This window comes from Nothoprocta perdicaria, unplaced genomic scaffold (assembly GCF_003342845.1).
Source record: "Nothoprocta perdicaria isolate Ctin4 unplaced genomic scaffold, notPer1 scaffold_73, whole genome shotgun sequence".
In the NCBI taxonomy this organism is placed as follows: Eukaryota; Metazoa; Chordata; class Aves; order Tinamiformes; family Tinamidae; genus Nothoprocta; species Nothoprocta perdicaria.
Genome location: NW_020456010.1, coordinates 1,044,251 through 1,068,965, shown reverse-complemented (window position 1 = coordinate 1,068,965; position 24,715 = coordinate 1,044,251). Strand labels below are relative to the sequence as shown.

The 24,715-nt window shown below is 36.9% G+C and overlaps 1 protein-coding gene across 1 annotated transcript in view; it reads right to left on the bottom strand.

The window, feature by feature from the left end:
- Positions 1-5,140: 5,140 nt before the first annotated feature.
- CRIM1 (cysteine rich transmembrane BMP regulator 1) overlaps positions 5,141-24,715 on the bottom strand; it is a 157,025-nt gene continuing 137,450 nt past the window's right edge. The window contains exons 9-16 of the mRNA XM_026051163.1: positions 21,388-21,509; positions 16,765-16,974; positions 12,849-13,064; positions 11,305-11,526; positions 9,049-9,243; positions 7,901-8,023; positions 6,870-7,057; positions 5,141-5,590 (exon numbers count right to left, since the gene is read on the bottom strand). Of these exons, the coding sequence (XP_025906948.1) occupies positions 5,414-5,590; positions 6,870-7,057; positions 7,901-8,023; positions 9,049-9,243; positions 11,305-11,526; positions 12,849-13,064; positions 16,765-16,974; positions 21,388-21,509 (1,453 nt within the window). The 3' untranslated portion in view covers positions 5,141-5,413. The remainder of the gene's footprint in view (positions 5,591-6,869; positions 7,058-7,900; positions 8,024-9,048; positions 9,244-11,304; positions 11,527-12,848; positions 13,065-16,764; positions 16,975-21,387; positions 21,510-24,715) is intronic.

Genomic DNA, 24,715 nt, shown 5'->3' with positions numbered 1-24,715 from the left:
AAAAAAAAAAAATCTAGGACGTTTTTGTTCCACTGTGCTATAAAGTTTTGGCCTGCTCAACAACTGTGTGCCAAGAAATTTCTCAAAGAAAGCCCGTAACAMACACAAGATGTTTAGCTTCTTGTACTTTCATACTTTCCTTTCTCACTACCTCCTCTCCATTGCCACAGAGAGAGCAAGTGGAAAACCAATGCCTTAGTTCTGCTGCTCGGTGCCGCGGGAGGGATCTGGTCCCATCACCGCTCAGCTGCTGCTCCACAAGCYGACCAGCCCTGCTCTGCGCAGGCATTCCGGGTATCCGCCCTCCTGACACTGCAGGCAGGGCGAGGGAGGCAGGAATACCGCCTGTATTCCAGTAGGGATTTAATGTATCAGCACTATGTTGTTTTCTGTTTTGTYCCTTCTTCCTAATATCTTACTTAAGTCTTCAGTCCCTATTGAGGACATATCTTCACAGTGCTGGTTATAATAATTCTCAGATCTCCTTCCTGAGCATTTAAAATGAGTAGTGCCCACTGTTGTATATGTATTTTTTTTCCTCCTCACACATGACCTGAGGCAGGCACTGTGAAGAATATTTAAAGACGCTGTTCTGGAAGACATACCACCTCTCAGAGCAAAAGAGATGGAATAGTTTACTAGTAAGAGAAAGGAAATTACTGGACATGTTAGGCGCCTTTCAAACTGCAGAGCTGCACCCTAAGGAGAACATCAGTGGATAGTCTCTAGCAGGTTCCAGTAAGGGAAATCAAGAATTTAAAAAACAGCTTGCAGAAGTCAAAATACCATAGTAAATCCCATTCTGGATAAACCTTGTGTAGAAAGTTTGCTGGACTCCATAGGACTAACATGAGATGAAGATATAAAAGGCCTATTTAATAGAATGTCAGTCCCCCACATTTAGGTTTCTGTTCACTTTGGAGGGATGTGAACGCTAGAGCCCCCGTTTATAGGTTAGCACTAGAATCCTGCAAGTAGCTTGAGGACAAGCTCTTAAAGCATAAAAAGTGGATGGGAGAATATCATATATGGGGGGAATATCAAATGAGGAATATCAAAGGAACAGTAGTTAAGTTTACCTGAGTGGTAGAAGTAAGGGCTGGCTGTGAGAATTTCATTATATTATGATACTGAATYGTTGTATGAAATACTGGGTGAAATACAGCATATATAGAAGGATGCACATGATGGGGCAAAACAAAAAATCCCCCTGGCCTGCCCTAGGCAAAGTCAGTGATGGGTTTCATGACAACCACTACTCCTTGGGTGTTTTGCCTTATTGCAACTCCCTCTATGAGGGCACCAATTCAGTGGCCAGTAGCAGACAAGCCTGTGTGTGTGTGCGCATGTGTATATATTTATATGTATAATGCTAGCTCCAGGGTGCTCCATCTTTAAACAACATGGACATTTTCAATCTCTGTGTCCTTTGACACAATGGCAAGGATGACCAAAAGGTATCCAGATATATCCATATTTGTACTGTCATACAAACTGCTTGGGAATTTTCAGCACAGAAAAGAGAAAAAAAAATGAGGTAAGTTAATGGCTGGCATTCAGAAGACGATCCACTGTTTCTCAGAATTCAGAAAGAGAATATCAAATGAAAACTTTAAGGGAGCAGGCTCAAAACAAGAAAAGGAGAAAGGAGGCTTTTTTCCCCCCCCACACACATCACTTAGGTGAACCAAGAAGTGCCGTGCCTCAAGTTACTATAGAACCTCACATCAACTCTATTATTTTACAAAAAGAAGAAAGAACATTTTTGGCTAATATGGACATTCTCTATGGCTTGGGAAGTCCTTGAAGTGCAAGTTGCTTAGAAGAAACCATCACATCCTCTTCTTACAAACTTTCCTACATATCCACCAGCCACAGCTGGAGACTGCACCACCTTTCCACCTTTGTGGATAGCTGATCATGTACCACCCTAGACCTTTTATTTGGTCTAATTTTTTAACACATATATATATATATATACGCACACATATATATATGTGTGTGTGTATATGTGTGTATATATATATATATTTCTTTTGTCTATTTTGATTGTGGCAAACCCCAGCCTCGTTTCTTTTGGCATGACAATATTTAGCTGTGATTTCTGGCCCTCATGCTGCTGCAGCTCTCCTCACTCCCTGCATCAAAAACAAATGAGTGAAAAGAGAAACAGCCAGAGAAGGAGAGTTTACGCAGGGCCTCTGGATGTACAGACATCTCCAGCACCTACAGAAGAGCCTTTAAGCTCGTACCCCAACCCCACAAGACTGTCTGTGAGCTGCATGATAGTTGTGGTTAGGCCAGATGGCAGAGTCCAACTTTGAGAGGTACTTTGTTTTGGAACTATCCGCAATTCCACAAACTGCTCTAAGGTGAAAATTCCTCCGTGTAAAATTCAGAACTTCCTTAACTGAAGCAAGAGTTATTAAAATACTATTTTCCTATATGTTTCCTGAATCGTTCTGGACTCAGGTCAGCTTGATGACACATCAGTTCCTCCCTGAAGGGAAAATTAAAATCAAGATAAAAACTAATACCTCAAGGGCCGCTTTAGGGAAATAACAGGAACGAACATTTAGAAAACATGCACTGATAGGTTTAAAATTTTTTTATTGTGCTGCCAAGAGCCAAATTACAAGAAACCGCCTTACAGTTAAAAAAGTAAACAAGCAATCTGCTGAACCGCAGTGCACTCCGAGTGCCACATATGCATCTATTTTTCAGAAAATTATATTTGCATTTCTCTTACAAGAGCACAACAGGAACCAAAGTAAAAGAGTGTAATGGATACAGCACATAGGATAAATCATATCTTTAAAATAATAATAATAAAATAATAATAATAATAAAAAACATTTTACACCATGTCCTATATCCTGCTAATATTTTCAGAATATGGCCTTGATTGTAAAACAAAAGCAAGCATTTACAATTCTGGATAAAGACTGCTTACTCTTATGCAAGGAATGGATGTTTTGTCTTGACAAAATCTTTGCAGTAACTGGACAGAAACATCTCTGTTTCGATATCAGATTGAGTACAAAACACTGGGGAGACTACATTTTTTCTTATTTGTGTTTGGAAACTGGAGTTATATAAGCAGAAAAAATGTTGACCCTTAATGATACACTTTTTTTTTCTTTGATGCAAACAGCTAGAACACCTTTTTGATATTCTAAAACAAAAAAAATTGTTAATCTTCAGATTAATAAATTAGGTCATTATAATAATAAATTAGTTTTTTTTTCAGTTTTAAAGTTCAGCAACCTCTGACCAAGTATTTACAACAATACTTGAGAGTTCCTTTACAAAAAATACATTTTCTTTTCACATTAAGCATACTGGGTATCTGTGTCTTTTATGACAAGCATTTGTAAAAGAAAAAAGGCAATGCACAAATGGGTAATTAGTATAAAAGTGCCAAGACCTGTTTGGAAAGTTAACATTGTATAATACAGTCAGAGTTATAAATGAGGCAAGCTACAACAAACTTCCAGCTTAATGTGGACAATATTCCAGTAGTTGTTTCAAACAATTGTTTGAAAAAACAAAAAACAAACAAAAAAAAGAAAAAAAACCACAAAAACAAAATAAACAAAAGAAAACAAAACAAAAAAAAACCAGAGAAAAATAAAATCCAGGAGCTGACGGTGTCATTCTAAGGAGCTGATTAGTGCTGCATGTATATTGTCATCAGTGTCTCTAGCCAATGCATTCATTAAAAAGCCTTCTTAAGGCCAAGCAGGAAAAGAAAAAATAAGAAACACCCTGAAATGTAGCAAGAGCGACGCTTACTGCCGGACTCGTGCACGGGCCGGCCCGGGAGCGCGCGCACGCCCGCCCGCGCACCCAGGCGCTTTCCAACCGCGTCCCACTGTAGGTAGAATGAGATGCTCTYTCCTCGTCCTGCCTAAACTCACAAGCGACCAAGCACTGATATGGAATGCCTGTTTAGCTGTTTCTGCTCTGGGTAAAATCTCTCTCAGATAAAAATACATTCAACAAGAAAAAAAAAATAGAAAAATATATACTGTATATATAGCACGTTATATATACAGTATATATGTATAGTGTATATGCACATGCACCTAGGTATACATGTGCATACCTACATACATACCTACGTGCCTGTGTATATACATATAATATATACACAAACATACAAATACTTTTTGTTGTTTTTTAGCATAATTATATTTACATAAATATTCCTATAATGCTAAAGTTTAAAGAAGCATGATCTCCTYTTTTTTTTCTGAGCTTCAAAAAAGGTGCTTGAGTAATATACAATTAAAATTAAGCAGCTTCCTAGCATGGAAGTAGTTTCTAAATCTGCATACCAGTAAATAAGAACAACAACAGGAAAAAAAACAACAACCTTAAAACAGTCTCTTTTTTTACTCTCTTTTAAGCAAGAGCTTTGTCCAACAAAAATATTTTTCCTTCTCCTGTATGAACAACCAGAGATTGATACAAAATAACAAAACAAAACCACAACAGACAAAACAAACAAACAAAAGCCCCTGGAACTGCATGGTGGTCTTGACTTTTCCTTCCTTCCTTCCTTCAATACTGCTGTCAGAAAGATCCAGTGCTCATATCAGGAATTACTTAGGCCTCAGTCATTTGCTAACTCTGCCAAAGTCAGGCTAATCTAGCCAATCAGCTTTGAAGAAAACAAAAATAAAAACAAAAAGCAGCACAAGGTATAATTTTATACATCCTTAATAAACCCACCCTTTATTTTCTGCTATAACCTTTTCCTTGCTATTTCATTAACTACTGCAGCTTCTCATCATATAGAAAAATATTTGCAGCTACACCACACCTGTGATGTGACAAGTTCTGTTCTAGGAGTATATTATTGTAGCAACAGCTGGAAAACAAAACAAAACAAATTAAAAAAAAAAAAAGAAACAGACTTTTTTTTTTTTTTTTCTTTTCATCTAGGGTTAGACTTTGTTTCAACAGATGCAGTTTCAGAGCAGCAAGAAAAGCCACCATCCTGCTGCTCAGTAATACTCTTTACTCATTTTCTTCTGCAGCCAGGCATGACCAGCTTTTCTTCTCTGAAGCTGCCTTTTATCTCATGGCCTACCCCCAGCTTCCAATTCCCCCTCCCCAAAAACCTCTATAGCTATGTTACAAGCAAATACATCTTAATAAGTTTTAAAACTTTGGTTCTAAGAAAACACTTGGTCAGTTATCTCAAGGAAAAGTAGGAATGCTTTTTCTGGCACATTGCAGGAGTCAGAGCTCATCCCAGTAAGGTCTGAGAGCTGTACATGTAGTCACAAATCCAATACAATCCACTAAGCAAGTGCACAATTCTAGTTTTATTTTAATAGCAGACTTAAGTCTCTCTCTTTCTCTCTCTCGCTCTTTCTTAAATCCGTGGCAAGGGTRCAATTCTTCAAACTGTTTGATAGAAATTATCTGCCTGTAGGTTGTTCTGTTTCTGCATGCTGTAAAATCCACTGTATCTTGAATCTGGGTCTGCGATTCTTAGCATCCTCTGAGAACTGTCCACCTGGACCATGGTTCCTTTCTTGCAGTCCACATACACCAGTTGATTGTTCAGGCAGGAAGGCTGTTAGACAAGAAGCAGCATTAAAGCAGTTTGAAGATTTCTGTATTACAACCATAATTAAAACATGTCTGTGGTACAAGTTGGCATACACAAAGGAAATAATTGGTGAAAAAGCAGTCTGGACTTTTACTAAGCTTAGTCAAGTTTATGCCAGGCCCAGAACCAGACCAGCACCCTCTTTGGCACCTTCTTTTTTCTCCTCTATGGAAACCAGGCCAGAAGGAATGGTTAASTTGTACTCTATTAACCTAGCACCACACATTCAGTAATCCTTCAAGCTTTTTTTCTCCAAAGTTAAAATAAAATGGTTTATATGTATATTATATTTTTAAAAATTCTTCCCAGTTTACCCTGTGTTCTTCAAAGAGACTGTGAACCGGATTTACACAGAAGTCCTGGGGCTCACTGAGCTTAATGGAAGTTGGCACAGAAAGTAGCAAAAAGTAGGAAGTGCAAAGAGCTTGCTTTCTATGTGGCATCAGGGCCAGCCATTAATAGCCAACTATCATTTCAAACAACTTTTCTGTAGTCTTTCTGTACTGAGTAGATGGTGATTTTTATTTTCTAATCCCTGTCTGTTTTTAAAGAGTGAGAAAAAAATATGTCAGTAGTTCTAGCTTTTTATACTGTTAGATCATATGTACTAAAGCTGCACAACAGTGGAGCAGGTACTTCTTTTTTCCTGACAAATCCACTGCATACCTGATGTGTATGGGGTAAAATGATAAAAAGTTAAGAAAATAAGAGAAATGTGGCATATATTGTATTTCTCTATGTTAGCAAGGTATTTTGTCAGCACATGCAATTCTCTCATAGGCTAAACACAAAATTTTATGGTAGATGGAGCTATTTAAGACGTAACACAGAGCCCACAGTGGCAGAGCACATAAACATCTGTCAGGTCATATGACTTTGAAAAGAGGTCATATAGCATTTGTCAAACGTGAAAGCGATTTCCTAACTACATAACTGCAGTTACAGGGGAGGGTTTGGTTTCAGGGAGTTTTTTTTTTTTTTTTTGAAGGAGTTTGATTTCTGTATAGTGATTTTTACCATATAGAATAGTAAATTACAGTTTTTCTTTTGACTACTAAAAAAGTCATTTAGGAGATTAAATAAATTGGCACCATCTGATCAATGTAAAATGGCTGAAGACACATGGAGAAAACAATTTAGGAGTGTTCCTGTGCTGTGAATTCAGACGCACCCTGCACACTGCTCTAGCTGGTCTTGCTTTCCCGGAGCAGTGAAAACCTGGGACTAGGCATTAACACCGCACCTTTGTGGGAGCCTTGTAGCAGGACACGGGAATCCACTGCTTCTTCTGATTGACGAGCAGGAGGACTATGATGAGTAAGAGCGCGATCATGATGGGAATCGTCACCAAGGCGACAGAGCTGACGGATGCGTCGTCACTGGGATGCGGCCCGCTGCCGCCTCGGAACTCCCCTTGCAGGTGACTCATGTCTGCAAGACACGTTACCATTGCTTAGAGGATGGAGGTGCCTGGACCACGCGGAAAAATACAATTATAGAAGTGCCAGTCAGAGACCTTATCACCCAAGCAAATTTGTATTTTACCTCCTGAAGCGTCACCTTATTTATACTTAGAACAACTGAAAGCTAGTACCTAGTATACTGTTATAGTTATCCAGGAAAAGGCCCTAAAAGAGRAGTCTTGGATTGAAAAATGAGAAAAGTTATTTAATTAAAGAAGGTTAATGAAGACTGTGTCACCATTTCTTTTTCTCCTAACCTGAAATAATGATTTCAGCCCAGTTCTAAACAAAAGATGGATTTACCTAGTTAAAAACTTTATTAGCCTATGTCACATTGTACCTGATGTGCTTTTCCATTAAGTAATTGTTCTTCTGTGGTGTATGTGAAGTTGTGCTATACATTTTCCTGGTTTTGTTTTTCCAATGTAAGAACGTCAAATATATTAAGCCAAGGTTCACCTACTCCAGTGGCTTGATAGCAGCTTCCCAGCTTTTACAGAAACTGCAGAATCAGTCCTCATTCATCACTTCATGACATTCATAAATTTATAGAACACTATCRTACCAACACAGATGTCTCTTCCAGGCTGAGGATGTAGTGATAGACCAAATTGCAGAAATGTATTTTAATGGTCTGACTCATCTTTACTCAAAGCCAAATGCATATAACAGYTACTGCCCTGTAGAATATTCTAGCATGCCTACCTTTTTTTCAACGCAGTACGTAGAACTGTTTGAGTAGATGCATTAAAATATTGGGAAAAAACACAGATTTAAGATTTAAGTTAGCCCAGATCACATCAGATCTTACCTCTGTGAATGTGGATGATGTCATTTTCGCTTGGTGTTGGCCAGTTTGGTACTTCCAATTCAATGTCTCCTCGATGATTTGTCTTCTCAATGGGGATGTTAGTTGGTTCTGGTACGTACATCTCTGCAAAATAAAGATAAGAGATATAAGATAAAAGTGTTTCATGATCTCCAGACTTCTTACTTYCTAGTGTTGCTCTTAATTAAGAAAATATGTTTGGACATCAGCAGTTGTCTCATGAATGCCTTCACTTGCTTTAGATTTCACACCATTAGTGACACGGGATTTTGTTTTAAATTTTACACAGTATCATTACATATTGAGAGGATTGCTAAGATTTAAGTGTGCGTTATAGATTTTCCACTGGCTTATACCATATGTAGCATACATAGCTGCTGCTATTATTATTCTAACGTGAACAGAATGAACGCCTTGTGAACACAGATGGCTTTGAAGACACCATTTCAGAATATATGCTTCACTGTAGTCTAGCTCATCTGTGACACTTTAACAAAAAAAAGGCCATGGGAAGAGCTACATTTCACAGCTGATTGTTAATCGACACTAATGGCTTTTTTGACTTCCTTTTTGTGTAATTCCCAAAGTAGGAAACATTCAAGAGAAAGTACTGCTGAAGCTCCCTAATTCTTCTGTTGGAAGTTATTACCAGCTGACTGAAATAAGAGCAAACACCTGCAGAAATATGTCAAGACTAGAATTGAAAAGGAGTTTCAGTTCTTGAGCCCTTTATATCTAGTAATTGCATACTGCATTTCAGCCAAGTTAAAATGATAACTATGACAATGCAGTATCTGAAAAGTAATCAGATACTACCAGAGGCAGAAATGTTAATCAGTGGATCAGTAGAGGTGTAAAACACTAATTTGCCTACTTTACGAATACTTTTCCATAGAGCAGGGACAAGAGAGCAGGGGCAAAAGGGCAAATTTTTTGGGGTCCATAGTTATACATTTGTGTATGACTTTCCTATCTCTTAAGGATAGCCATTTGCCTGAATCCTTACACTAAAATCCCTATTGTCTCTTCGACACTGTTCAATGTGGAATGAAGTTTAAAAGACTAAGCAAAACAAAACCCCACCAGTTTTGGAAGACAGCACCGCAATACTGTGGGTCACCCCRTGTTACCTGGACACATGGGGCAGCAGCTTCCCTCCACGTTGATGGGCTCAGCACAGGGCAGGGGTGGGCAGCTCACAGTGGAGCAGAGGGTCTGGCCCTGCAGGCAGTAGCAGTGTGTGCAGCTGTCGATGTCCCAGCGCTCCTCGTCCGCRTAGGTCTTCCCGTTGAAGTGGCAGACTACTTTCTTTGGCACTGTGTCTTCTGGGGAAGGAAAACAGCGTGAGCAGTTGCAATGGCCACTTCCATACAAATACTATCTTTTTTCCAAAACACGGAAGTTATAGGACAGCTAACGGAGAAATCCCAGAGGCAGCTACAAGACTCTCCACATCTTCAGAAACATCTTTTATAGAAATGCCTGGTTGCTTCTTTAATAAGTGTATAACTAGCCTGAGTTTTTTCTCCTGTTTTGCCTTATGCAAGGGAAAGACAGATGATTTGAACATGAAATTACGATATCAAAACACAGCAGAAATTAATTTTTTTTATTTTTTTTTTTTATTTTTTTTTAAGGCATGACTGAAAAACACAATTCCTCCCCTCATTTTCCTAGGCAATCCTATTTAAGGAAGAAACATTGCCTTCAACTCTAAACTATCAAGGTTCAAAAGGTGAAATCATTCCAGAATACTTGAAGAAAGGACCAGTTTGTAAACACGACATAACAATTCAACACTCAGTAAGTGCTTTTTAGAAGGATGAACAAGGATAAAATCAGAACATCAGCRCTGTACCCTTTGACTGCAAGGTGCCTATTGCATGGGAGCACAAATTCAGGAAAAGGATGGAGGCCACAACACCAACTAGCTCYGTGGGAGCAATGCAGAGGTGCATTGAGAAACCTACATACAGGAGACAGTACATAGCCGGACGTGTCTTTTGTTAAGCCTCCTCTCACTTCATCAGTGAATCAAAATACATCTGGTTCTGTGATCGAGTCTTTGCTCTGTTTTCCACTTAAGACTAGTCTTATATTTAATCAAGCAGGTATCCCTTTATCTTCTCTGAAGTAGGAGGTCATCTTCCCAAAGGATAAATTTGAAGACTTGGAAAAACAAAGAAAGCATTCAAGGCTTGCAATATTTTAAACTTAAATCTATATTGTTCTTATTATAACTTATTATGATCTGTATCCAGAAGGAAACAGAGTAAGATAGTGCTAAAAACCAGCATCATTTAGGAAACTGCAATAAATAAAGACCTTTCTAAAGATTTTACCTACTGAACACTTTATCAATTATTACATAAAAATGTCAAGGAAGACTTTATCAAGAGGTGTTTCATAGTTCTCAAGAAACTAAAAGAACAGTAAGAAACAGCAAATTAAAGATGTCAATAGCTCATCAAGGTTACACATTTGAAAGCACCTCACAATGCTCTGGCAGATGGCTCCAAGGATGAATCACTGTTTATACATGGACAAGCTGAATCAGGTGTTCAGTTAACAATTCTCAAAGCCCATCAATTTTATGCTATTCTTTTTTATTACATTATTGTTCAMTGAATATATCCCTACTGCTTTTGGAAATGAAGGTTATGGAAATTAGTCCTTAAGGCTTTCTTACAAATATTACAATGACTTGATTTTTATTAAGTCCATTACATCTTTTGCATCAGTCACTTCCATTCCACAACTTTGCACTGATTGCAGTTGCTTTATTAACACTTCTCTATTCCATTAAATGGAATAGATATAGATATATAGATATAATGACTTGATTTTTATTAAGTCCATTACATCTTTTGCATCAGTCACTTCCATTCCACAACTTTGCACTGATTGCAGTTGCTTTATTAACACTTCTCTATTCCATTAAATGGAATAGATATAGATATATAGATATATAGATATATTTCATAATACTTCATCGTATATCTTCTGCAGTTCTTATCAATATTTGACTAATATACATAGTCATAATAATCACATAAAATATGTGCTATCTGGCGTTTTTAAAAACTAAAATATTTTTAAAGAAATGTTTTCATTTACTAAGCTAAATTACCAACTGCAAGTTTTTAGGAGGAGTTTTTAGGTCCTCTCAGGTGGATATGCTAATTACATTTACGTCTTCTTGCATTTCTACCTTAAAATGGCAAAATATGATCCTTAGAGCTCCCTATGCAGACTCTGCTCTTTGGTCCAACTAAAGATACAAACTGCAGGCCCCTTCAGTCAGGGATACATATTCAAAATAGGAAATACAACTTCTTATTTMCCAAAAAGGAGCAGCAAGCTATAAACTATTTCTATTTGCTTACCAATACAATAAGGACAACATTGTCCCTTTCTCAAAACAGGTCTCTCGCAGGATACTGGTGGGCAAGACTCAGAGTAGCATCTAATCACACCATCCATGCAAATGCAGCTGGTGCACACATTGGGCTTCCAGGACTCAGCTGTCAGAAAAATATCTCCTTCATCATTTTTGCAGTAACTGGGCATGCTCTCATTGCTTGAAGAAGAAGGTTGGACAGGCTCATCTGTAAATGTAAACAGAGCAAGTTATTTAACCAAGAATAACCTGCTTCTCTGACATTTTCTCTATAAAGAGCTCACTTAACATATGTGTTTTTATGAGCCTAGGACTGCAGTGGAATCCTAACACACTGGACCATTTTCACATTTAAATTTAAATCTGAATCCCAGCTTCTGCCTTACCAGTTCAAGTCCTTGAACTGGGAGTGTTGCTAAGTCCAAAGCTCTTGTCTTCATCAGTGGACAACTAACTATGTATTAGTCATATGATGTAGAGAAACACATGGAGCTTGACAGGGTTCCATCTCAATTCCAGTGGACCTGCTTTAATTTTCATACCCTCATGTTGGGTGTCACACCTTTCTGAATAAGTCACATCCTACCAGGCATTATGGACCAAGAATTACTATTGTATGTGCACAGGGAACATGTAAGAAAGAAAGGAAGGATTCATAAATGGACTGAGATCAGGTTTCCAGTTTTACTGTGCAAGTCGAGAGACAGCAAGCTCCTTGCATAGCCAGTGAAGAAATATCACTACTCCATAACTTATTCTGAGGATAAGCTGTACAAATGTTTATTGTTGCTAACAACAATTAAAAAAAAAAAAAGTAGAAGCTAGGAAAATTTATTAACTTTTTCACTAAAAATATTTTGTCAATGAAGAAAAAAACTGTGGTAGAAATAGCAAAAGTTAGCCTTTTGATGTGAAATATTTAAATTTTGTTTTTAATAAAGGCAAAAATATCTTTTCTGTGAGCTTACATAGAATTCTTGAATTTGCACTAATTTTCCACAGCAATGAACTCCTACATTTGCTACATAAAATACAAATTCATGCTTATTTATAATAGCATCTCTCTCCTAGGGAAAGCAAATATTGTTTTCCTGACATTGTGGGGTAGTTTGTGAGGAAGCTGGCACACCTGGAGGGTGGAATGCTTTGATATCAGGCAGTTACTTTCAAGTCACTCTCAAATCATGCCAGAAGGAGGTAAAAACAAGCAGAAGCATTTTTGTTATGAAATCCCAAACAGACRAGATAGTAATAGAAAAGGTCAATTGAAAAGAAAACATACAGAAAAGAGACAAGTCTATAGCTGCCTAGCACTCTGATTACTCCAACATTTCTTTAATCCTGTGTTTTCCCAAAACTAAGCCAGTGCATATTTCATAAACTTTCTAACTACGGATGCTGACTCTCATGCAACTCTTACATTATGAGATTGCCTCCAAAGAAGAGAGTTCAAACTTCAGAACCACAACTTCCCTTACATATAAATCTTGTACCTGAGGGCTAAGATGCAAGTTGGTTGGTAGTACTTACCTGGGCACTGCGGGCAGCAGGAATCCTGTGTGCGGGTCGGGTTTTGACAAAGGAGCGGGGGACAGACTTCAGTCTCACACAGGACACGTCCGCTGTGGCAGGTACATTGTGTGCAAGAATCAATATTCCACGTCTCGCCTTCAACAAAGTATTCCCCACCAGGAGCATGACAAATAGAGGGACTAGTGAGTTCTGGCTTCTGCACAATTATTTCATCTGTGAAGACAAGCAAATAAAAATAAATGGAGACTATGCTGTGTAACAGATATCCCTAACCATCATTAATTACTCATTGGTATTATTGGTAATTTTAGGATTAAAAAAAAAAAAAAACCCAAAACAGCTATAAAGATGAAAGAGTTTCATTAAAAGCGAAAAATGGAGGAAAAAAAATTCAAACATGAACCAGTCTGAGAATCAATATAAATAAATATATACAAGTGTGTATATATTTATATATTTATATTATATATGTATATGTAAAATACATAAATCTGAGAACTTTAAGCATTCTTGGCATTTCAGGAAAAAAAAGGTCTGCCATAAGCATCTCAAGTGAGTTGTGTCAGAAGCACTTGATGCCAGATAAAGAAAAACAGAAACAAGGTACTTAAAATACGTGGATGTATTTCATCTAATGACTGCTTCATATAAAACCATACGTAGTCTTTGAAGTAAAAACTGAACCCCAAGGAGATCTTAAGAGCATGTAGATTACTAATCCCTGTGGCTATGTCTCACCCAGTGAACCTTAATTCCTTTTCACACAATTAAACACAGTAGCTCTAGAACCATGGCTAAAGGCTCACACAGTTTTCAAGTAGGTAGGTAAGAAAATAAGATTTGGCTTCACCTAAATTAAGAAAGGAATTGAAACTGCTTCCCATATTAAGCATGAGCGCTCTCCAACCATTCAGATATTATGGAAATGGAGGCACTCTCTTTTTGCCTATTGGTGTGTTTTAAGAGAAAAAAGAAATGCCTTCTGTGGGGTGGTAGCTACCGCCACAGAGGAGAAATGGGAATGAAAACCAATATGCACCTCTGGAGTCTTCTAACTCCAACTGGCTGCCAGTTTAGCATGCTGGTTGTTTTGGACAAGGGGTTAACTAACTTTTTTCTCATGGACTTTGCACAGGAATCAAGTTATCAGGCTTTAGGTGACTACACAAGCCAAGATTTTGAAAGCTACATGCTGCAACACCAAGTTCCAGGCTTGTAAGTGAATGGATTGAAGCTATCAGACTGGATTCAACCCATCTAATATCAGGCAACTAAGTTAAGTGCCTACGTTAAGARCTCAGCTTCCTCTTTATGAAGACAAGGGAAAATAAAGCGCCTTCTAGATAAAGACTCAGCAGCTCTAAACCATCTTCTGGAGATCCAGCTCTGCTATTCATCTATAGAGAAGCCTAACACGAACATCATCGTAAACCACATATCTTGTTTAAGGCAGAAAGTTTAAATGGGTAAGTTCCTCTAGTTACTCATGTAGCCAACAGTTATGAGCATTTTTACTTCTATTTGCATTCTTAGTACTGCTGTATTTTTCTGGAGAATGAAGTTTGTGCCCTTTGCTTGTGTGAAAGCATAAACAAGTAAAAGGCATTTTTATGCAGCCATCAGGCATRGTGCTTTCTGCAATGCCACTGTTGCAAAATTTGCCACAGAATGTTAAGAATCTCCCCTTTCATTATGAACAAAACAAAACCCACAAAATGAGTGTGAATGTTTATGACTGGAATATTACCTTTGAAGCCATGAGAATGAATGCAAACACTTTCTTCAGTCAGAGAAAAGATACCTCTGTGAGATGCCTTTTCCCTGGTCAACAGGTTAACAATGCAATTGAAATCAGGCGCTGCTGATTATTTCAATATTCTTATATCAGACACATTCATCTGGGGGTGCTCACAATCTCCCCTTCCAGATTACATTCCTATTTACTGAAAACCATGATGTTCATTTAATGTGATAAGTGGGGAATCAACACACTGCCAAATAAAGTTGGAAAATATCAGTAACAATCAAAAGACCTCAGTGGGGGAAACAGAAATCCATAAGGGCTAATTCGGCCATATTACTTCACACACTCTCCTATGCACAGCTGCTTTTAAAACACTGTGCATCTGCCCTAGCATTGTAAGAGCTCCACCATATATGCCTTTGCCAACACAGAATCTAAAAGACCTGTACTCCGAAAGCTGGGAAGGAAGCCAGGCAGAGAAAATTATATAGATACTGCACCTTAAAGAAATGGAAACTTCTGGGTAAGCAACTATTCTTTTTGACAACTGACCAACATTACTGGTGCTCAGAATCAAACAGGAATTTTCATCCACGAGAAGTGAACATCTTCTAATGYAACATGAATAGGGAGGTGAACACGTGTTAAAACCTTCTTTCAGAGCACTGGTGGTGTTTGTGCAGGTAATGGAGATGAAGGTGACTATATTCCAGAAGCATTAGAAGCACAGCAGAGGCACAGAAAAGTTTGAGGTCAGCTGTGATTTCAGATCTCTCTAATGGTAGGTATGCTCTGGCTAATTGAAATGCTAGATTTTTCTGAGTATCAAAATGATGAGAAGTATAGCATGGTCTCTTACACTGCTGGTCTCTTCCTATCTTCCTTCAATGAGTCGAACATGAGCTTTATGTTTGCTGAAGCTCAGCCTCAGTAGCTGCAGTCTTCCATGAAAGGCACTGCCAAAAGCAGCACCGTGGCTGGCACCGGAATTGCAGGGATCACGGATAGGGACATGGCATTCCCAGTCTCCAAAACTGGGAGCACAGCAGTGGTTCAGTCTGTGGCAGGCTAGAAAGCACTTCTTTGGAAATCCTACATCCTTCTGGTCACTCTGTTTCTCAAGTTACCATGAGGAGTGAATTGGACCAGAAATCACCATTTGTCTAAGCAGATTTGTTATCTAAGGTTCTGGGGAGGATGACACTGTCAGTTTCAGAAGGAAATTTAGCGGCTTATTTTGTCCCTAGGACTTCCTGTACTTGACATTCAGTTAAAAAAAACCCAACACCCACATAATTGCTTGAATTCTGCCAGTGCTTTCTTACCGTTATTTTGTTATTCATCCTGAGCCTTTTTTCTACTACTTTAAACATGTCTTCCAATAAAGGCATAAACAATATCACTGTATTAGAAAGTTTATCTATTTAGAACATGAAACATTGCAGTTACAGGTCTGAAGGCAGAGGTTATTAATCCTGTACCTCCAGCCATTCTTGGAAAGAGAAAAATTTTCTTGAAAAGAAAAAAAAAAATTCTTTTGGAAAGAAAAAAATTTCTCTTGGAAAGAGAAAAACTCTTCCACAGATTATTTTCATTGCCTAGATGGGAATGAAAGTGTTGCATTCAAATATGGTCATCATAATTGTTTATGCAAAAAAAAAGAAAAAATCTGCTGCTGATGGCATAGGATCTTTCATTGAGAATACAGAACCATAATGCCATAATGTTCARTTACTTAAGACATCTGTTTTAGAATATATGCCGTTGAGATATTGTGAAACATGCATCATTTTGTTAAAACTCCATGCAAAAAAAAGACAAAACCTAATAGCATATTACAATATTTGCTATTATAGATAATACARAATTGTTTATGAGTATATATTTGCTACTATAGCTAATATACACAGTATTTCTTAAAAAGTTCAAGCTCAGAGATATTATAACRTTAGTTCCCATAATATACATAYGCATTTAAGCATCTATGTTTTATGTCTGAGATATTAATAAAAGCCATTTGTTAAGTTGGACGTGGGTACAGAACATTTGTACAAGTACATTTATACTTATTACCAAATGATATGTGAGATGTGTTTTCATGTACAAAGAATCAAAACTTGTTCCTGGAATAAAACCCAATTACAATGAATACAGAAAAAAACACGTTACCTGGACACGATGGGCAACACTGGCCGGGATGTATGGTGGGGTTGCCACAATTGGGCACAGGGCAGGTGATGAGGGCGCACATCTCCCGCCCGTTGTGACAGTAACATTCCCTGCAGCCGTCGTGCCAGCTCTCCTCGTTTTCATGTCGGCGCCCATCCATTGACAGGCAAGAGCCTGTTTTAACTGGAGGCATAAGAGAAGCTGTTGCCTCTGCATAAAAATCAAAGGAAAAGGCGGTGGCCTGATAAGAATCTGTTGCTTGGAAAAATATAAATACTTCAGGCCTAGATTGCATTTATTTTTAAAGCACATGTAAAATTAARTGACTAACGATTCTATCATTTACACTTAGAAATAAAATAAACCCAAGGGGCACATGAAACAGAGTTAAAAGGAATTGTAAGGTGTGTTTGATTCTATTTGGAAAGAATAACCACTTCTTTCTGTTACATCCACATTACTTTTAATCTTAAAGAAATGCAGTATTGACTATGTAATGAAGAAAAATGAAAAAAGGTAAGAGAAAGAAAAGGTAGAAAATACAAAGTATATTTAAAATGAAGCAGAGGTATTTAAAAATATTATATTACATTAACTACAATGTTAATATCTGACAGCAGAATATTAAAATCTTTTCAAGAATTAAAGATGGTCATATATATGATAATTGAAAAGAAATTACAAATAAGTTCAGATGGGATTATGCAACTGGAAATATCTGAGAAAATATATCAGAAAATATTAGTTATGATACAGGGTATTTTGAAGTTAACTCTTGTGAGGGTTTTATCGCTCGTTCACAGGTTTTACTATACTGAAACTCTAGTAGCTTGGATTGCTCTATTACTTGCACACAGTTGGTCTAGGGAGGATGAAGTCATTTCTATCATAAGGGGTATTTAACAGGGCTGAAGGAGTTTGTTAACGGGCCGAGCGAATCACTGAGAGGTCTCTAACATCACTCATTACAGAGCAGGATTGAGGATCAGCTAGCAAGTGAACCGACTTCTTTTCAGTGGACAACAATCATGGTCAGCTGATACCTACATAAAGTTATCTGTATTAAGCTACTTATTTCAATAAATTTTTGTTAAAAAAGGATGTATAACAGAAAGTAGAGCTTTTAACATTTATTTTTAGCAAGTTTCCTTTCTTAATTACATGTAGAACCTCAATTCTTAAGCTGTGGAAGAACTACCTAGGGTGGTCTAAGAACCACAAGCTGATGGTATTAAGTTGGTTTGATGAACATCTAAGAACCAAATACACAGGAACTGTGTTAGTATACTATTTTGTGAATTCCTATAAAAGCCATGGTATAGGGAAAATACTTTTAAACTAGAGACTTCACTTTATTGCATGAACAGAAATACTTTAAAAATTATACTTTACACACAGGTAAACTTACACACTTTTTACACCACATCCGAGATGATATATTAATTCCTATTTGCAATACATGAGTGAAATACTATTTTACATTAAAACAGTATCTACACATAAAAGTCTTAGATTGAAATACCCTTTCTTAAAAAATATTTTAAAGCAGCTGACACAATCAAACTTTTTTCCTAAAAAAGTATTAAGCATACTCCAAAATTGTTAAGCAAGCTATACTTAGAAACAGCAAAGATTTCAGAAGACAGATTTTCAAAATTAAATTGTCAAAATGAGAAAGCTGTGTTCACACTTAAGTTTCTAACTCAAAGTAACAAAAAGATTACATTGAAAGGAGAAACTAAATGTTCAAATGCAAATTTGGGACAACTAATAGGTGGTACTAGACCACACTAGTATGTGGTTGAAGACAACCTGCAAATTAAAGTATCTCAAAAGGAAAATACTAGTCAGCAACACAATCCCTGGGCAGAGAAAGGGAGTTCAATCTGAGATACAGTGAAGTAGTACAGCAAAACTCCAATATCCCGTTTTCAAAATGTGATAAGAGATCTAAAGAACTGCATTTATTTGACTTAGAAAAGAATAAATTTAGGGACTTTGTCTGCAATCTATTAACTATTGCAAGAATTTTAAGAGAATGGTGATAAGAGGTTCTTTATCGCCACCGAACATGGAACAAGGAGTAATTGGTTTAATTTGTTGAAAGGCAGAAAGAAATATTAGGGATTTTTTTTTTCTTTAGTAATGATAGCCATAGAAATGCATTACTCACACTATTTGCAGAGTTTTTGAGATTGGAGGTTCTTAAGAAATGAAACCTTACACAAACATCTGTCAAGGATTATCTAGACACATTTGATTTTATGTGAGGACAGACGATGGATTTGCTTGTTTTCCAGAGCATTATCCCAGTCTTGTATTTCTATGGTTCTAATTTCATTAACCCTAGCATAAGCAGTTTCTGGCAGAAGCAATTTAAGTGGAGCTAATGACAGGCAGGGGATTTACCCATTCCTTCCTCTTAAGGATTCCTTCCCCTTCTTTGGGGAGAAAATTTTAACAAGTATTTATAGCTCCCCCCACCAAAATACTGGTGATTGTTCTATTCATTCTTCTTCGAGTCACTAATGTTCATGTTTAATTGATATACTCAAGGCTTGGTATCCTGTGATTAAAATGACAATGATTAATTAGAGAGAGGATCAAGTCACTTTAAGTAGTTGCTTATATTTTAAAATGCATCCTTGGATCCTAAGGAAAGCACTTAAAAATATATATATTTTAATATATATACTTCATATAATTATATATATACACACACACACACATTTAAAAATGATATGGCGTAAGTTGTAGCCAACAAGTTGGAGCTGTGAATAGCCTAGGATGCAATTAATGCATACCTAAGAGACCGTGTATAAATTCCATCAAYGCATCATCATGGTGCCAAGTTTTTTGGTAGCATTGCTTACTAGAAGTCTTAGAATCTTTTTATAAAATTGCCTGCAGTACATGACACCATGTGGAAAATATAATGTGGGATCCTTATAAACTAGATGACTGCATGTTTGCTTGCAACTGCAGGGACACTATCTTCTGGGACTTTTAATCCCATTTTCCTGTATCTTTTTTCATTTTATTTCATCATATTTTATAATGCCAAAACAATAGCTGCTAAAAAGGTAACAATAAAATCATTAGACATAGTACATTCAAAAAATATTTTAACTTTCTTGTTGATAGCTCGAAAACAAAGTAYGCAAGAACCAAAGAAAAGCAAAAAAAAAGGGCAATTAGGATCAGGGAGAGCCTGAGCACAAATGAAAATTTACCACATATGGATGCTTCTTTAAATTAGCCATTACTGTTAGTAGTTTTTCCATCTAGAGCAACCTTAATTCATGTAAGTTCTTTCAATTGTTCAATAATACAATTTTAAGAATAATCAGTCATCATGATCATAGTCTGCCTCAATGTCAAGTCCTACTGATTATAATTGCTAGTTTTGGTGTAGAGTGTTTTAATTCTGCATTATTGCTATGTTATTAAAATTTTATACAACCTTTTGCAGAAATATTTAGAGAATAGTTGCAAGTCTTTTGTTACTTTTCGGAAACACACAGGATAAAGTGTTGCTGAACTGAGCACCATTGCTGCTCCACCASTCTGTGAACATGAAACTTTATTTGCAAAAATACAAATTCTTTTATACCTTAAAATACTTTCAATTGATCAAATATGTAGTTTAGCTCCTAAAATTTGCTAAATTTTAGCAAAATTGCAAACATAACTCACATATTCCCTTCCGCAAAACTGATTTTCCAAATTATATATAAGTTCAGTTGAGATTTTCATTTCTAGGTAGATATGAACAGATTGATGAGTACAATCTGGGTTTGCCAGCTAGCTCTCCTGTTGAGAAATATTCTCTAAATATTGTCTATTCTTGAAGACTTGTAAGCCAGTATTGTGCATGGAAGCTACACACTTCTTAAGCAGAAAACAGAGATGTATTTATAGAATAAGTCCTTCCACAGAACCTCTTCTAAGATGAAGAAGTGACTGGAGCATGTCTCATATGAGGAAAGGCTGACAGAAGGGGGACTCCAGGTCCAGCCTGGAGAAGAGAAGGCCCATGGGATATGTGATCCATTAGTGCAAGCATCTGAAGGGATGCTGTAAAGAGGATGGAGTTAGACTCTTTTCAGTGGTGCCCAGTGAGGAGGCAATGTATTGATGGCAAGAGGAGGCAAGGTATCCAGTATTCCTGGATACAGTCTGAAGAAAGTGCCCAAGAAACGGCACTTTAATATTAGATGGGATATAATGCATCTTTCAAATTTAAAATGGAGTTTATAAAGAAATGATGATGGCAAAGAATTTAAGATGCTGCTATAGAGAAAAGAAATTCTATCAGCTTATCTTCAGTAGTTGTTCATTAAAGGCCTGATTTAATTTTTATTGTTTAATAACAAACTTTGTGACTTTTCAATGGAAGATGGACACGGAGCTGAAACTATCTGTTGAAGTGGAGATGAACAGATACTACAAAYGAAATAAATAGTCTGTGAAACAATACACTCCTTTGAGGAAAGAACCTTCTCATCAGTTATCATGTTTAAATTCTTACACATACTGTGTAGTATTCCTCTTCTATTATTCCAGCTTCTAACTGTTTTGAAAACAAATTATAATTAAAGACSGTACTGTATTCACACTTACCTCTACACTTGCAAATAAGACACCCGTGACYGTTCTGCTGGAAGCCCATCGGACAGATTTTACCACAAGGCAGCTCTGGGCATTTCTTACACCGACAGATTTCACAGCCATGCTTGTTCTTCCTAGACAATGAAAATAATTTGTGGAAGATCAATAGATCACTTCAAATGTCAGATAATGATTATAATATTTCAAGTAAAAGCTTTCCCAGAGTGATTAAGTAAACAAACATTTCTTAATTATCACCCTCAACTCAACTGTTTAATGGATCTATAGCCTACACAGATGTCCATTCCTAGCATGTGCTTCCTCCATGTGACTGGCAAAAGCTCTGCATTTAGTATTTTCAAGACATTAAGCCATCTTGCTCACAGACAATACAGGTATATACGCTTATGCCTACTCTTAATGATCATAATTTTTTTTTCAAGTGAACAGAAGAAAGATAACTTTCAAGTGTTACTTGTTAACTTTTCTCCTCTAACAGTAAGTTCCATTCATGTAGATTCTATATAGAGATTTTGTGAAGAAAAACAAAACCAGGTACAAAGCTTACTTGAAAATGACAATAACCACATAAAAAAGCAGCAGAAATACAGACATAATTTTAGAAAGAGGGAAGCATAGGATTAATCAACAGACWGACAAAATGCAGAATGAAGAACAAAGACACCAAGAACAATTTAGCTTCTTTAAAGTTTCAAGTTAAACTTTTTTCAGGTGTATYAATATGTAAGTGAAAGATCATCTCAAAGACAGTGTCCATAGAAAAATGGTGCTAGCTTGAATATAGCTTGTTTTTAGAGCATCTTTGTCTGGCAGTTCTTTGAACATGATGCAGAACATCAAGGCAGGCATCGTTCCTTTGCCTGACCAACTCCTCCTTCTCTCTGCCAACCTGGAACCCATCATTCTATAAGCATTTAAGGTGATCAGTAGTCCTGAGGTTGCAGTACCAGAGTACAAGAGTACAGGGTACAGGAGTTAACTACAGGAGTAGTTGGCAAGTAGTGTAGAGCAGTAAATGCTGTAGACAATCAGTGCTGATGAWCAGTATAGCTATTTTGGTTTGCTGCAGTGGCTTTGCAAACCGAAATATTCATTCAGATGCTCCTAGTGAAGCTCATTGCAGTAAATATGACCTCCTGTTAATCAGCTTCTCATGTGGTCTTCTTGCCTATAATGTGTCATATTTATTGATTTTGGCCCAGATGCAGAAAAGCACTTAAGCATTAGTGCTGGTTRAAGTAACTTAGTTTTTCTAGTATGCAAACAATTTTACTTGAAGTAACAATATTCTCAACACCTCTGTTTCAGTCAGAGAGGACAGATGTATTTCTTGACTTCTGTGCAAAAAGCTCTTGTTCTTGATGAAGTGGAATTCATTAGTTAAGTATATAGTAATATTCTGCTTTACCAGAATTGAGTCTTAGAACTTTTAACACAACAGGATTAGCCTAGAGTAGATGAAATACACACTTCTTCTTGGCCCAACAGTAAAATTAATTGACAGTTGTTACAATGATTACTATGCAATGACAAGCTTCTTCCAGTTTATTTATAAGGAAAAAAACAGACTAGAAAYGTTGCTGCAACCTCACAGTCAGACACTGCTGCATTTCACTGTGAAATTCCACTCTCTAAAGGAAGGACAGCGTGTGAGAGTTGGCTGCTTGCTTGTGATTTCAAACAYAGTCTTCTCTCACCACACAAGTAATGTCTCATGTAACACAGCATCAGTATCATAAAACTGAGATCCTCACACAGTATGAAGACCATCTTTCTGCTTGTTATTACAAATCACAGCTTGCTTGTTTTATATATAAAGATTCTGCAAGCCCACATTTCATACTGATATGCACTCATAATCACAAAAAGTRGGAGGCATTGTTCATTCTTCAGGCTCTACAGACACTAAAGCCATTTCAGAATAGCTCTTTTATGAGCTCGTGGATAGACGTAAGTACTAATATAAACTGGGAGAATGAGGAGTGTCTGGACCAGTTATTAGATGGCCCAGATCTGCGTACTCTGTGAGTCATGTCTGATCTAGATGTCTTTCTGTCACGTCTCATGCTTTAAGTAAATAGCTGCAAATGGCAAGATTCAAAATTTGCACTTTTTTTCTTCAATCTGTTTATCATTTTCCTTCTTTTTCACCAAATCCCATTTCTGAAGATACATACACAGTTTATTTTTCCTGTCAAATCTGTGGGGAAAAAAAGTGATTATGCTAATAATTTTTGAATGCTTGTCTGTCTTTGTTAGAATGCAATGCAAATCTTAAGGAGCTGTTTCCTGTTTTTCTTTCTAGGAGTGTTCATGGATACAGTTCCATATATTAATTCTCTTTTTCTTGTCAATTTTCTCTGAATTCAGAAGACTGAAATGTTTTTGGAGAGATAAGAAGACAGACAAAATTAGTCTAAGCTAAAGGTACATTCAGACTTAAGGTGCGTTCTAGATACACATGCAGAGATTATTAAAAATATGTGCCCTATCTGCTAGGCATGAATGATATGCTACACAAACGAAACAAATAACTAAGGGACTCTAAGTCAACAGGATTGCTCCCAAACACAGAAAATCAGTTTATTAAAGCACACAATAAATTAGGCCACATGCTTGACTTCGCGTTATCTTTCTCTGAAGGTAAAACAGAACTATTTCAGATTTTTTTCTGTTGTTTGACAAGATACTCTTGATGTATGTGTCAGAGGACAACTCTTAGCATCACAGGTCAAAATCAYTGCAGTCTTTAAGGGGCTTCTGCCTATTGTGCTATGTCATTTTCCTGATTCTTACTTAAATTTTTCTTTGAAGGAGATTAAAAAAAAAAAAATCACAAATCAAGGGAGAGAGATACTAYGAAACGCAGACCTGTCAAACCAAGTAATAAGTTTCTGAATTAATCAAAGATTCATTTCACATGGAGCATCTAACTTCACTGCAAAGCAGCAGAGAAGATAGGCATAATAAGAAAACTTTGCTTAACAGTATTAAAAAAATACTAAAAACTGAAAGCAATAGAGTGAAAATACATTTAAGCAGATGTCAGGGATGCATGACTATTTAAAGCTAAAGTAGGAAATAAGACCAAAGAGAACACCATCTATAATTTTTAGCAGTTATACATGATCTGATCATCGATTAGGTGGATTTGAATCTAGAACTGCCAGCCACACACTGGGAGCACAAATTAAGGAATGGAAATTTACTGCCTTTACTTAAGAGAATATTTGTGTTCTCCTGGAAGTTCAGCCTTTTGAAGTTTAAAAAAAAAGGGGGGGGGATAGAGAAAGGGATAGAGAAAGGGATAGAGAAAGGG